The 15128-nt window shown below is 43.5% G+C and overlaps 1 protein-coding gene across 4 annotated transcripts in view; it reads left to right on the forward strand.

Moving 5' to 3' along the window:
• cltcl1 (clathrin, heavy chain-like 1) overlaps positions 1 to 14443 on the forward strand; it is a 47383-nt gene extending 32940 nt beyond the window's left edge. For 2 of the 4 annotated variants that reach the window (XM_036528118.1, XM_036528119.1), the window contains 16 exons: positions 383 to 505; positions 1496 to 1641; positions 1942 to 2125; positions 3317 to 3509; positions 3898 to 4055; positions 5340 to 5504; positions 5714 to 5821; positions 6049 to 6216; positions 6701 to 6850; positions 7147 to 7278; positions 7497 to 7607; positions 7926 to 8096; positions 8500 to 8721; positions 10074 to 10100; positions 12158 to 12233; positions 12808 to 14443. In XM_036528118.1, the coding sequence (XP_036384011.1) occupies positions 383 to 505; positions 1496 to 1641; positions 1942 to 2125; positions 3317 to 3509; positions 3898 to 4055; positions 5340 to 5504; positions 5714 to 5821; positions 6049 to 6216; positions 6701 to 6850; positions 7147 to 7278; positions 7497 to 7607; positions 7926 to 8096; positions 8500 to 8721; positions 10074 to 10100; positions 12158 to 12233; positions 12808 to 12923 (2250 nt within the window). In that variant the 3' untranslated portion in view covers positions 12924 to 14443. The remainder of the gene's footprint in view (positions 1 to 382; positions 506 to 1495; positions 1642 to 1941; positions 2126 to 3316; positions 3510 to 3897; positions 4056 to 5339; positions 5505 to 5713; positions 5822 to 6048; positions 6217 to 6700; positions 6851 to 7146; positions 7279 to 7496; positions 7608 to 7925; positions 8097 to 8499; positions 8722 to 10073; positions 10101 to 12157; positions 12234 to 12807) is intronic. The other 2 variants (XM_036528120.1, XM_036528121.1) reach the window with 1 other exon arrangement.
• The last annotated feature ends 685 nt before the right edge of the window (positions 14444 to 15128 follow it).

Raw genomic sequence — 15128 nt, forward strand, 5'->3', positions numbered from 1 at the left:
TGCTATTTGATCACTCCCCTTTGACTATGTTGGAGCCAGTTCAGGCCACTGACCTAAAGAAATCCAATGTCCTCCACTAATGCATACTGGGCTTAAAACCTCAGAATCTTTTCAATTACTATTGCAGAACAGCCATTAATGTAAATATTTCCCTTTTGATTCACACAGTCGACTGATTTAACACCAATGCCTGAATTACTCTACAGGATAAATGGTGAAACCTTGTAACATTAGACATGTTTGACATGTTATGAATTTGCTATGTAACTCCAGGGTCAGAGTCCTTTGAATCCAGGTGTAAGTTGGAACTGAAAAGTTATTTGATGTTTTTTTCCTTTTTCCTCAATACTCAGTCAACACTTGCCTTTTGTGTTCACCATAGGTGTGCAATGAGAACTCCCTCTTCAAGAGTGAGGCTCGTTACCTGGTGCGCCGGAAAGATCCAGAGCTGTGGGCGAACGTTCTGGAGGAGAATAACCCATACAGACGACAACTGATTGACCAGGTAAAACCTCTGATGATGAAAGAACACTGTATAAGTTGATTTTGTATATATATTGTGACAGACTTTTTCTTCGAGTCTGTGACTAAATTATCAACTAAATTAATCCTCCATTTGGCATGAATCCAGCTCAGATCTATAGCACATACAATTCTTTAGACTGATGGTTCTAAAATGCCCCTCTGGTAGTGAATATAACTGTGACAATCCAGAGAGGACCCAGCACAGCTGTCATTGAGGCCTTAGCCTGGTCTAACTCCCTTCTGAAAGGAATTTAAAGGGTAGGGAACCACAAGCCAGAGATTAAATGAAAGCCCCCCCACCACCACTAGTGGAAGGTTGCCAGGTTCTGTAGAGAGATGGTGCTCCACTTATAGTGAGCTCCTCAGCTGGGCAGAGTCCCATGCTTATGGAACCAGTTTCCTTTCTCTCTGACCTTTATGTGTGAACCTGGTAACCTTGAAGGCTAAGGCCCTCCAGCATCATGAGTTGAAGGACATTGCCCATTACCTTTTGTGCACAGAATGATCACAATGAATGAAGTCACAAACCAGTATAGGTCTTTATTTCACAAAAGTAAAATATTGTAAAATAAGTAAAATATAAAATGTTATTGCTCCTGAAACTGAAGCTGACATTAGCAAATTATTACCCATTGCATGTGATTTTGAAAGAGTTTATTTTTTTATTACTCATGTTTTCAACTAGAATAGTCAGGGACTTCATGATCACCCTGTATTTAGAATGGCAAAATGATGGGGCTCCAATGCCAAGACTACTTAAGAGAGAATAAAGGGAAACATGTCCTGCTTTCAGTTCTCCTGCACATCCTGTAGAGTTGCCATATATGCTGGAATTAAAGGAATGACGTATTGTTGTGGTCTTGTGCTCAGAGACTGTCATTTTTATGGTACATCTCTGTGTGCCAGCAGAACGGGTGGGTGTATTTCATGGTCGTCCTCTGCCTGTCTAACCTAACCCACCCCCCCTCAGGTAGTGCAGACTGCCCTCTCAGAGACCCAGGATCCGGAGGAGGTCTCCGTGACAGTCAAGGCCTTCATGACCGCCGACCTGCCCAACGAGCTCATCGAGCTGCTGGAGAAGATTGTCCTGGACAACTCTGTGTTCAGCGAGCACCGGTCAGCTATCTCCCCACGGTGTTCTTAAAGAGATGCTGCCTTATCAATGGTTTGGGGGGGGGGTGTCATGTGATCTGCACTCCTTAGGGCATGTACTTCTCTAAGGCCCAGGCACTGTGTGTGTGGTGCTAACTGGCGATCAAAAGGATGACTTCCTCAAGTAGCTGTCTCACTAGTGGCAGATTCGTAGTTTAAGGTCTTTGACAGTTAAAGTAAACTCCATAGATGGGCAGATTCTCCTATGTGCATTATTTAGGTGTTTGTTTATTTATTCATTTATTTATTTGCATTGATGGACAGGAACCTCCAGAACCTGCTGATCCTCACGGCCATTAAAGCGGACCGCACCCGCGTGATGGAGTACATCAACCGGCTGGACAACTACGACGCCCCAGACATCGCCAACATCGCCATTAGCAATGAGCTCTTCGAGGAGGCATTTGCCATCTTCCGAAAGTTTGACGTCAACACCTCAGCCATTCAGGTAAAAGAACAGATTATGCCCTTCCGCAGTGAGCTGAAGCACAAGACAGGGTACGCATCGTGGAACAGAATGGCTGTGTTCTGTTCTTTCTCACACTGTAACTACACGCTTGAAAGCTGTAGCTGAGTACCTCATGGGTTTCTTAGCTGTATCTGTACATATCTGGCCCAAGTGGATGGTCAAAATGGCTGCTTTAATGTTCGACCACAGGACTCTGTGGCTGTGCTTGGATGGTCAACAGCTCTGTCCTGCGGATTTATTTAATTTGGTTCTTGAATTTTTGCTTCACGTGAATCAAGTATTTATTTTAATGAGACCGAGGTCTCTTTTGTGATGATAGCATGGGATTATTACCATTTCAAAAGCAGAGGTAGAACTGTGATAGCACGGTCTCATTTCTCTTGCAGTGAAGTGGGCTCTTGGGGATACAATGTTATATTATACTTTTCAGTTCAGGGCCTGCTCAGAATGAAGATGCATGACAGTTGTAGCACTTCATTATCCAGTACAGTACAAACTCAGTCATAAGATCTATATGGAGGCTCATAGACTTTACACAATGGTTATTGCTGTGATTCACAAACAAAACTCACAATGCATCAGATGCCCAACCAATACATGGGAGTGTGATTCTGATACTGTCCACAATTTGATGTAAGAGGATGTGGTAAACAGACAGACATTGTCTGTTTAAGTTTTAGGAGTAATGCTATAGAGTAAGGGATATTTTGTGTGAATAGTTTGAATTATTTAATTACTAAGAGCGTGGCACAGCCCATTACTTCAAATGAATGTATTAACTAGCGAATGTTAGCATGGTAGCTAAATTGCAGCGTATAACAAGCTAGCTAAGGGCACCATGACTTAAACCCTGGTATTTTGTTAGCTTGCTAGCTGCTCCATAAGATTTAGTGCCCATATTAACAAGCTAACGTGTTCATTTGTATTGTACTGTACTATAAAAACCACCTATTTTAAAAATATACATATCTCTGGTGTTGAGTTGTTTGCAGTTTTATTGTTTTAACAGACGGTTTATATTCATTTTAGTGGACTTGCAAGAATCCAGTCAGAACCATTCAGTTTTAATGATTTCTACAGAATAGTGTATTTCCATGTCTGTATAATTTTGGATTAACTGAAGAGACAATGTTGTCTGAGCTTTTATTGTATGTTTTTTTTTTTTTCCAGGTCTTGATCGAGCACATCGGGAACCTGGACCGGGCCTACGAGTTTGCAGAGCGCTGCAACGAGCCGGCCGTGTGGAGCCAGCTGGCTCGGGCGCAGCTGCAGAAAGAGCTGGTGAAAGAGGCCATCGACTCCTACATCAAGGCGGACGACCCCTCGGCCTACATGGAGGTGGTCAATGCGGCCAGCAAAAACAGTAAGAAAACAGGCCTGTAGAATGGCAGACCATATTGAGAGATTTACAACTCAAAATGACTCTGTAGTCTTTAGCTTTATTTTTGTTTTTCCTTTTTAAGTTATTTAAATGTAATTCATACTGAGAAGTGATGATAAGCTAATTAGCCAGAGTGTCAGCATGTTAAGTTTAATGAATACTTCAGCTGTGCTGGAGGTTTAGGATTAGTATTACTGCTCTTAACCTGATGTGAGCTAAAAGATAGGAGTGTGGGCCAGAACCCAGCACTGCTAACCACTGTTTGTCCATTTCACTTTCAGGGCCCTGCAGTTATGTGTAACCTCTTTTCGGCCTGGCCCTGATAGCCTCTCATTCTCCATGATGGCCTGTTATTGTCTCTAATTGTCAGATAACTGGGAGGATCTGGTGAAGTTCCTGCAGATGGCCCGGAAGAAGGCCCGGGAGTCTTATGTGGAGACAGAGTTGATATTCGCTCTGGCCAAAACCAATCGCCTGTCAGAGCTGGAGGAATTTGTGAGCGGCCCCAACAATGCTCACATTCAGCAGGTAAGGACCACCTCTGCAGGTCCTCATCCCAGCATCGAGTGAGTGAGGAAGCCTTCTGTCTCATTACAAACTGCTGTCTTCAGGCAATGGCTGATCTGATGCTGATCAGTGCTCTGTGTGAAATATATTTAGTGTTGAGCACTAATTAGAAATCAGTGTTGCTCTGTATGTTGGGAAGTGAAGGAACAGTTTGTAATTCAGCACCTATGGGAAGAACGCACAGTGCGCCACCTTGTGGCATACAGGATCACTGTCTTCTTGCTGTGTATTTATGTGGCGCATAAATTGAGGCTTTAATATTTAGTTCTGTTAGTAGACCAGGAGTGTTTGCCACAGCTGAAATTCTACGGTTTGCTACAGTATGATACAGTTCCCATTGCAATCTGAAACTGAACCCAGCATGAATGACTTGGATGGTGTGTGTTGGATGCCTGTGAACGAGGGGAATTGCTCTTGTGAACACCTTAGGAATTGAAGTGTATTTCAAGCATGCTGGAGTTTTCACTGAGTCTCTCTAGATTTCACTAGATTTTAGATCACGTGGACTGCCAGCTACCTGTGAAAAATAAACAATATCGTAATGTGCTAATAAGAAACCACTGTTTTCTGTAACCCATTTCTTGTAGGTCTACAGCAAAGATGTGGTCAAGATACAGCTGCAGACAATACGAATGTCAAGCCAAAAAGCTATTGAGCTATAGCAAGAGAATAGAGGTTCATTTAATCCACATGCAGGCACATGCTGTGATGAACGACAAAAGCTTGAGAGACAGGAAGAAAAAGCCATGCAGCTTGATAGAAAGAGTCTGTGCTGAAGTTATGTTTAGTATTCCGCAACTTCACAGAGTAGCATCATTGGCCAATGGGTGGTACCGTGCGGCTCGTACGAGTGTGGTGTGGTATGGCGTGTGGTGACGCACTTTACAACAATGACTGATTTCAGACCTTGTGTGGTGTGTCACCCCAGACTCCACCAATTCTGCGGTGGCTGACTCACAACAAGAGTCAGGTTTACTCACAGCGCACTCACTAGGGGTTTTTGCAAATTGTAATATGTATACTACGAGTTACTGTACAGCATCGTGTTATGATAGGTGCTTGTATGGGTAGTGCAAACAAATGAGGCATTTACCCACCACAACTGAATGGGGTTTGTTGCTATCCTTGTTGAATCTGAAGGTGAAGGCCCTCACGGTATGGGACGGGTGAAGTTTGTTTCCACGGTGCGGCGGCTTCACCGTACCCGCACAACAAGCTTCTCACCTGAGTGCTCCTTCCCCGCAGGTGGGCGACCGCTGCTACGACGAGGGAATGTACGACGCGGCCAAGCTGCTGTACAACAATGTGTCCAACTTCGCCCGCCTGGCGTCCACGCTGGTGCACCTCGGCGAGTACCAGGCCGCTGTGGACAGCGCCCGCAAGGCCAACAGCACCCGCACCTGGAAAGAGGTACATGCCAGTTCCCTTCCCATGCCCTGTTCCAGCGAGCCTCCTGGTCATTTTCCCCTGCCAGAGGCCAGAGACAAAAAGGCTCAGTTCATTTATTCCCCAAATTCCATTGTGGACTCAGGCACCCCTCTCTTTGCCTGTCTGTCCCTCCATCAGTACAGTCAGGAATCCCTCTCCTGACCTCTCCTCTCCTGTCTGTCCTGTCCCAGGTGTGCTTTGCCTGTGTGGACGGAACAGAGTTCCGGCTGGCCCAGATCTGCGGCCTTCACATCGTCATACATGCCGATGAACTGGAGGAGCTCATCAGCTACTACCAGGTACTGAGACATGCATTCACATGGTTTACAGTGCAACCAAGGAGTTGCACATGCTCAGGTTGGAACAAATCATCTTCATGAGTTCATGAATTCCCTTAATGAAAACCGCAGACTACAATGAGAGCAGCAGCACGACTAATTCAGCAGGTGCTTATTGCCAGTGTGTGCCGACCCAAGCCTGCAGTGTGAGCCCGTATGAATGAGTGCTGTGCCGTGTCGCACATCAGGACCGGGGATACTTCGAGGAGCTGATCGCTCTGCTGGAGGCGGCGCTGGGGCTGGAGCGTGCTCACATGGGCATGTTCACGGAGCTGGCCATCCTCTACTCCAAATTCAAGCCCCAGAAGATGAGGGAGCACCTGGAGCTCTTCTGGTCTAGAGTCAACATCCCCAAGGTGAGTGCTGGCTCTGCCAGCGTCAGCCCTCATTTAGGGCCCAGTTCATCTACACAGACTGGAGAATCAACCACTGCAAATTTTTTGAAGAGGTATTTAAGACAGTACTTAACTTCCATATTATCTCCTAGACCATCAGGTATATTTTACAAAAGGAATTGGTAGGTAACAGATGCAACAGAGTGTAAGTATATTGTAAATGCAGTACATTGCAGTACAATGCAACAATATTTTGAGGGAAATGAAATGCATTTGCACATATAGAAGCAGGTCAGAGTTAGTCGTGCCAGGTGCAGTATGCAGAGAAACTGTAGGTGGTGTGCTCCTATCAGTGGTGACATAACATAAGTTTAGTGTCAGCTACTAGGTAGCATCTGAGGAGTCACCAGGAAGCAGCAAAGGGGCTGGGGTAGGTTCAGTGGCGGATGTTTCCTTTGGAAAGACGCAAGCGTTTGGGAATTGACAAACCCCTGCCATTTTCCAGGTGCTCCGTGCAGCGGAACAAGCACACCTGTGGGCGGAACTGGTCTTCCTCTACGACAAATACGAAGAGTACGACAATGCGGTCATCACCATGATGAACCACCCCACTGACGCCTGGAAGGAGGGGCAGTTCAAGGACATTATTGCCAAGGTGCGGCATCTCATTTGCCAGCAGGAGCACTTCCATGTTTGCCTTAGCCAGTGTGTGAGGTTGCTTCCTGGAAGACTGGGGGGAAAGGCTTGGGAAATGTCTGGCCAGTGTACATTTCAGTGTAGCATTTTCACTGGGGTTCAAGTTAAACACACAGCATGAAGTAAATGTATGCCTGTACACACAGTGCACTCTTGTACTCTGTGTTACGGCTTATTCTGTAAATGTCATCTCTACTGGTCTGTTTGTTAATTTGTAAATTGTGAACTGAGTTTTGATGCTTTATTTGTAACCAGGTGGCCAATGTGGAGCTGTATTACAAAGCCCTGCAGTTCTATCTGGACTACAAACCTCTCCTGATCAATGATCTCCTGACTGTCCTTTCCCCCCGTTTGGACCATACCAGAGCAGTTTCCTTCTTCTCCAAGGTAGGAGAGCGACAGTTCTCTCACCCTGTGTACGTCTGTGTTTATTCACCTTTGAGTCCTAACTGTAAGTGACATCATTGTCATTGTTACCGAAGAGATATGGAGACCAGTGGTACACAAGTATTGAGTCCTTGCTGGTAACTTAGTAGACTAGGTTGTTTCCTCTAGGTGGTTACTGTAAGGTTATTAATGGCCTGGTGGTGTTTCGGCTCATGCAGATGAACCAGCTGCAGCTTGTGAAACCTTACCTGCGATCAGTACAGAGCCACAACAACAAAGGAGTCAACGAGGCCTTAAACAACCTGCTGACTGAGGAGGAAGATTTCCAGGTGGGTCAATGTTCTTTCGGTGTCACTGTTCGTAAAGTCGACATAATGAACCTATGTAAAGGTCCTATTCGCTTTAAGGTGCTTCGTAACAGATGTCTGGCTGGCACCAGGTAAGTGCCAGGAAGTGCCAATATTTCTTTATTCCACATTGCAGTAAACCCAGATCCATTGGAAGATAAAAGCACTGAATTATTCTAAATCTCATTATGTAAAATGGTATGTATTGCAATCAAATAATTAGCAGGTCTTTGCTACCAGTTCTCATGTTGTCCCCATTCCTGCTGAGTGTGCGCTGAATGTGGTTTGCTGTTCTCACAGGGATTAAGAGCGTCCATCGATGCGTACGATAACTTCGATAACATCAGTTTGGCCCAAAGGCTAGAGAAGCATGAGCTGATCGAGTTCCGCCGCATCGCTGCGTACCTGTACAAAGGCAACAACCGCTGGAAGCAAAGCGTGGAGCTGTGCAAGAAGGACCGCTTGTACAAGGTCAGGGGCCAGGGGGTGCTGTTCTGCCAGCTTAGTTATCGTGCAGCACTGTAGTTCAGTGCAGAGTCTATACCTAGGAGAGCAAAGTATCTCTGAGGATAAGTTGAAAGCTGAAATAAGTGTACATTTTTTAGCGTTTTTCATCCTCATGAATAGTCTTAGGCCAGTCTGTTACCTGACATCTTATTCTGCATTAAATTAGGGTTTTATGCCCCATTTCTCTAGTGTTTTTGTTACTGTTCCTCACCTCCTCACATACGTGTGTTGTTTTTCTGATCTTTTGTAATTATATGAGGAATTTTGAGTGCATTGCAGTGGATGTTGCTGTGATGGCAGTTGCCCATGTTGGCTTGAAAGCCCTGTGCTCACTGTGTTTCGCTGTGCCTGCGGCATGTGCTTCCAGGACGCCATGCTGTACGCAGCGGAGTCAAAGGACGCGGAGCTGGCCGAGAAGCTCCTGCAGTGGTTCCTGGAGGAGGGCAAGAAGGAGTGCTTCGCAGCGTGCCTGTTCGCCTCCTACGACCTGCTCCACCCAGACGTTGTGCTGGAGCTGGCCTGGAGGCACAACATCATGGACTTCGCCATGCCTTACTTCATCCAGGTCATGAGGGAGTACCTGACCAAAGTGAGTCCGTCCGTTATGCGGCACATTCACATTACTGCAGTACTTTCCGGATAAGTCCCATGTGCTAGACTCTTTCCATTTGCATTACTACAGCACAGCTGATAGCTCCAGTGTGGTAGCCTCTTCCCTCAGGCATATTCACAGTACTGCCATACATATCAGCTGAGCCCTGTGTGCTGGCCCCGTCCTCTCACTTGAGTCATGTTCTAGTAATCCCTATAGAAACATGCTGGTGTACTTGCAGCAACTTCCTTTTTATTGTAGACGTCATACACCAGACTTTACAGTAGTCAAGCCTTTTTAATGACTGAAATCAGGTCATTGTCATGACAAAATATATTTTAAATTTAAAGCTTCCACTTTGAAAAGATTTTATAATGTGGTTAAAGTGTGGTTCTGCCCGTCGTGTGTGAGGTGACACGAGTGGAGGAATGCAGAGCTGGAACTCTTCCTGTTTGTTAAACCTGACTTGTTTTTCACAGATCTCTTACTTTCTGTAGATTCTGAGTTACAGTTTGGTCTCAGAACCAGATGGGTGACTTTAGACTCCAGCCAGTACGTATTGAAAATGCTTGGGTGTTAGCGGCCTTTCAAACAAGTAGCTGAAAGCTGTTTGTCTGCAATAAAAAGATACCACAGCCATGGTTTTCGCAAGGGATACCTACTTAAATCTCAACAGCTAATTTTGTAATCTTCACAAGTCAGCCTGGTAGCAGAATTTGATAAAGTACTGGATAATTGATAATACTAGTATGGAATAATAAAAACAAACATTATGGAAAGAGTGTGATTTTTGTGATAATTAATAGAGGTAGCATGTTCAAATGTAAATTAAAAAGCCATTGTTTCATTGCACACGTGGTCATATCCTAAAGACAAATGTTGTTTCGATTATTAATGTCTGCTGAAAGGGGACTTCACACCTCAGATGTTAAGATTTCAGCCCTCCCCCTCTACCATACCATACCCTCTACCATACCAAGTTGCATTTGTGTGCAATATTCATATACTCATACATAAACAGAGGTTGCAGCTGTTTGTTTCAAAACAGGTCGGACTTTAATTTTGCAGAAACAGGTTAAGGGGTCATATTGTCAATATAGGCTAGCAAGTTAGAATTATACACTTTCAAATTACGTGAATCTGAAGGGGGAGATGGCTTGCATTGTGCAGAGGCAAGCGGACCTATATCTCAGACTCATAATGCTTAAAAGAGTACATGCCACCTTTGCCCACAGCCCATCAAGGGGGAGTCTGATCAATATGCTTCCTGTGTCCTTGATTTAAGATGTTACATTACATTACATTGTAATGTAAAAGATGTTCGGTTTCAACTCTGGATTTTCTTACAGGTTGATGAGATTGCGGAGAAGGTGACGGTCTCTGTCTTTATTTTTTTATCTCCTTATTTCTGTTGTAACATAGACCTAGGTTTCTGATGTAGGAACCTAGCTGTAGTCCCCAGCCTTAGAGAATGCCTAACTGTCTGATATCCTCGTCTAACTCATCTGTTGCTAGCCCACTCGCTCCTAGTTTGAACGCATTTAAAAACCCTGATGTGATAATCCTATGCATCTACTAAAGAGCATTTACACTAACCCTGGTGTCAGCAGCGCTCTGTAAGGGCAGGTGCGATGGCAGAGAGGATCAGTTCCTGGTCGCAGACTGCCACAGCTCAATGTTCTGGGCAATTCTGAATTGCTTGGGCTGTGGAGCTCAATTTTCCAGTGGGTGATTTCTGCTGCTGCAGTTAAGGAGCGCATTTGAAATGGAGATCATATTAAATTAACCTTTCTGCCCCCGCAAATCCTTCACCGGATTGCTAGGTAGTCCTGAAATGTCTATATAACAGTAAGCAAGCCGGATTGTGATTTTTGCAAGATCGGGGGCGGGAGAAGTGTTAATATTTACCACTGAGTAAAGAGATGGCATAATTGCTACCCTTGCAGGCCAATAAAGCACTCCCAGGATTCTGTCTATTTATATTAGTTAGGAGAAATACCCCTGACTCATTTCACATTTTTAAATTTTATATTCGCTTCTGAGCTTTTCCTTGCAATAATAACTAAATAACTGTTATGCTACTTAGGAATGTATCATTTCTCCAATCAATAAGATCAATCCTGATTTCACTAAACTACTTCTGGTCCTCACTGAAATTCTAATCGCTCTCAACATAAGCACCCTTCATTACTAAAATGTCATTTTTAAATGACGCGAAACTACTGTATTAGGTTAACATGAAGAAAGTGCGTCTTGGATGACGCCAGTTGAATACATCAGAAACCTTGAATATTTACATTTACGTTGCAGTGTTTCCTTGAGGCAGTACTTTTTTTGATGCAGCTTAAGCAAACCATTGCCTGCAAATATTCATGGCCATTTATATGTGTGAGAAAGAACTGACTTGAATTAAATGGCAAAAGGAAAAGCTAGCGCTGGTGTTTTTTTCTTGAATGTAAACGTTCATTTAGTGAAACATGAAAGCATGCTTGTTTTTCCTGGTATGCAGTGGAGTAGCCCGTCATGTTTAAACGTGGTTAAAACACATTGTTTACAAAAATTGCCTTGTGATTCCGTTTGAATTAGCCTGAGATGGAGATACAGTGAGAGAATGCCAGATCAGTTGCTATGTACAACAGAAGCATGCTTGAGTTTTTTTTTTTTTTTTCCTTTTTTCCCCCACCTCAAGGTGCAGTTATGTTTGTTAAACGCGATCTGAGTTCCAGTACAGCCTGAATTGCCAACAGACACTACCCAACAGCATCTTGGCATGGACTGTGTCGAAGTCTTTAATATGCAAAACGACCACAAAAATAAATATAATGATTTGAATGTGAAAGCTACAGAATGAAACATGCATTTTTCCTGCATATACAGTGTCAAATTCCAATGGATGTTGCTTGTTCACATTAAAAGCAAGTGCAGTTTTCACAAGGCTTGCATGGCATCTGCTCCAAGGCGTCCTCACTGTTAAAATAGTACCTGTAATGTCAGAGGTGTACTGTACATGTTTCTCTCTTCTTTAGATAATAATGCACTTGGGTTCTAACAAATTTCTTTAGTTTTCATAGCCTTTGGCAATGTTGGGATCATAACATTAATACCATATAAAAGCCTGAACAGTGGAAAGTCCCTTTAGCTGAGGAGACTTTAGAATATGGTGCTGTTTTAAAGGGGTGGAGACTGGTGAAGAAATCTGGCATGATGCAGAGTGGCAGTGATGTTTTCCTCTCCAGTCACTGGGCGCGCGTGCTTCTGATTGGACCAGGCACTCGGTGCTAGGGACTGATTGGCTCAGAAGCTTTGCACTGCAGTGTTCATCCAAGGGAAAAAGTCATGGCCAGTTTTGTGGATTGCTGTCATTAATCCAAGCCTGAGCAGAACAATGTATATATCAGTTCACACCAATTAAAGATTTACTTTGTTTTTGCAGGTGGACAAACTGGAAGCTTCAGAAAGCCAAAGGAAAACCGAGGAAGAAGTGACAGAACCGACTCCAATTGTGTTTGGTACGTTTCTCCCATCCGCTTGATTCAAACAGACTAGATTTATTTTTTTTGCCCGTCTGCAAATCAGATGAAACTAGACCAAACCTAATCTCCTCAGCCTCACAATTTAGTGAATTCAATTCCTCCACTCCGATCTGACAACATTAGTGGATTTTAGCGGGCCGGAGAACTTGAAGGAAAGTGTAACTGATTCCTTAAGGAGGTATTACAGCAATATCAAAGGTATCCTTGGGCACTTACAAAGCAGCCTCAGTACAAGTTTTTTTTTTCCACTGGTAATCTGCCCACAGAAATATAAGGAGGCTACAAGCTTGAATAGGGTGGATCAAGGTTTTGAATATCCAGCTTTTTAACCTGTCACACTTATCTACAAGACAGACACCTTTCTTGGCAGATTAATTCTGCACCCCACTATACCATTTTCTTGTCTCATTAAGTGTGTGCGTGTGTGTGTCTGTGTGTGTGTGTGTGTGCGCGCGTGTGTGTGTGTGTGTGTGTGTGTGTGTGTGTGTGTGTGTGTGTGTGTGTGTGTGTGTGTGTGTGTGTCTGTCTGTCTGTCTGTCTCCCTCTGCAGGTCAGCAGCTGATGCTGACAGCAGGCCCTGCAGCAGTACCCCCCCAGCCCGGCTACCCTGGGTACGGCTACGCTGCACCGGGCTACACCCAGCCCCCCTATGGATTCAACATGTAGATACACCCCCCCTCTCCCCCGCCCACCCCCAGCAGAGCCCCTGTCTCCCCCTCCACAACTTCTCGTCCTCCTCTGTCCGAGGGAACCGTGTGACTTTGAGGCACATTCAGTCTTTGGTTCTGGCTGAACACCGACCCTGCACAGCATGAAGACGACTCTTAGCTCCTAGCGAAAAACAGCCTGTTACTCGCCATATTTATTACTCTTCAGCCATGTATCCTGTTACCGTTACATTTCATCTTTGAAAGGATAGTGCAGCTTTTTATCATTGTATTTTAGGTCTGAACTTACAGCACTGATTCTGAACTGACACTGTTGGGGGAGAAACAGGTACAAAGGAATTCAGCAATGAGCCTCTTTGCTCCCATAGTACTGTAAAGACCTGACACACCCAGGTGTCAAATAGGGAGGTTTAGGTCAATGTTCGTCTCAAGCCTGTTGATGTGCATCTTAATGGTTCTGTGCATCTGGATGGCTCTCTGCCATTTCAAAGCCGCTTTTCTCGCCGTGCTGTGCAGAAACATAACACTAAAGGCATACTGTATGCACTGTACATGGCTTCTTTAACATGGTGGAATTGGTAGACAATGCCCCTTGTGGATTAGTATTGTACATTGCTGGAAAGGTTTACATTGGTCTCTGCCTCCCTATAGTTTTACTGAAGTTAGTCAAAAAGGGTATTTTGATTGCTTTAAGTGTTTGACCACAATTAAAAGGTACATAATTTCATGTTAGGGGTCCATAGATTGACACAACATGGAATCAAGAAATACTGTGTACCAGTGTCTGTGCATGTGCTGCGAAACTAATGTGTAATGCTATAACAATGCAAAACGGAGCACAATTTTTGATGTTATATAAAATATTACTAATGTTATGTAAAGACCCTTAATCGTGTATTGTGAAGCCTTCACAGTCTTGCTTCTGAAATCAACATACAAAAGGTGAAGAGTAATTTTCAATATTACAGATGCTTTGAAAAAAAAACACACAAGGGGGATATAAATGCATATATCTCTGTGCCACTTTTTCAAAATAGTATAATCATTTTAATGTACTGAAAATAATGTATAATTTATGGTAATGAAATGTTGCTATTCCTAATTAATCAAAGTCCAATATAATGTAAAACCATATGTACTGTCTATAGTGTATTGTTGTAGTCCTAAGCATAATAATTTTTTAAAAAAAACTGTATACAAAGAGCCGAAATACAAAAAAAGGAGTCTTCAGCACGTGTGCTTGCAGCAAAGATGATTATTATTTTTTAAGTAGCAGCCATGACAATGGTATGGAGCCCCCAAGTATCAATGTCCGATGCTCTTGTCACCACGTGTCTGGTGAGAAGCTTTTCTGACTGGACGTTTGAGGGAGGGTCCTGAGCTCCGGTCAGTGTCATGTTGTATAAATGTTGTCTGGATTTGGGTTCCGTAAGAAAGCAAAATCTGAGCTGTAAAGCATTCCCCTCCCAAACTGCACAGGTCATGCCCTCAGAAGGATAAATAAATAAAGTTTACACACATCGTCTTGGTCTGGTATCTCCTCCTCTACACACCCTTCCACCCTTTACTTCTTTTCTTGGGTTTAAGGAGAATTTTAAACAGCATGCAACTATACAGTAAAAGGTAAAATGTTTTGTCTTCAGCAAATGCATTGATTGACCCAAACAATGGATTTAAACAAATAGACTAGTGTGCATACAGTGCAAAGGGAAAACCAACTTGCTCATATTCAAACCTCAAGGAGTAGGCATGCCTTTTATTGCTGCCAAACAAATGGGGTACAACACTTGCTTATTCACAATATAGACTTATTTTTGTGTTGCTTAAAATTACTAATGAACACCTGGGCAGCATGTGTTTTAGCAGTTAAATGCCTGGGTTATGGATGTAAACGTTTAGTTTCACTACATGGATAATGCCCTGCAGTTGTACACTAACCTTTCCATAATGTTATCATAAATAGTTTTGCATTATAAAAGAATGTAGTGTCTAATGGGAAATAGTTACTGTGTATTACCATTGTTTCGATTGATTATTTTATCACCCATTAAGTGTCTAGACACGGAAATAAATGTTCTCCCTTAACGCCTAATTGATCATCCTAAAATCAGATCAAATGTATGTTTAAAATGGACCATTTGCTGATAGCATAGTGATACACCAGCCACTTGCACTTGCTGATCACCCTGGCCAATTGCACTGT

This window comes from Megalops cyprinoides, chromosome 4 (assembly GCF_013368585.1).
Source record: "Megalops cyprinoides isolate fMegCyp1 chromosome 4, fMegCyp1.pri, whole genome shotgun sequence".
Lineage (NCBI taxonomy): Eukaryota > Metazoa > Chordata > Actinopteri > Elopiformes > Megalopidae > Megalops > Megalops cyprinoides.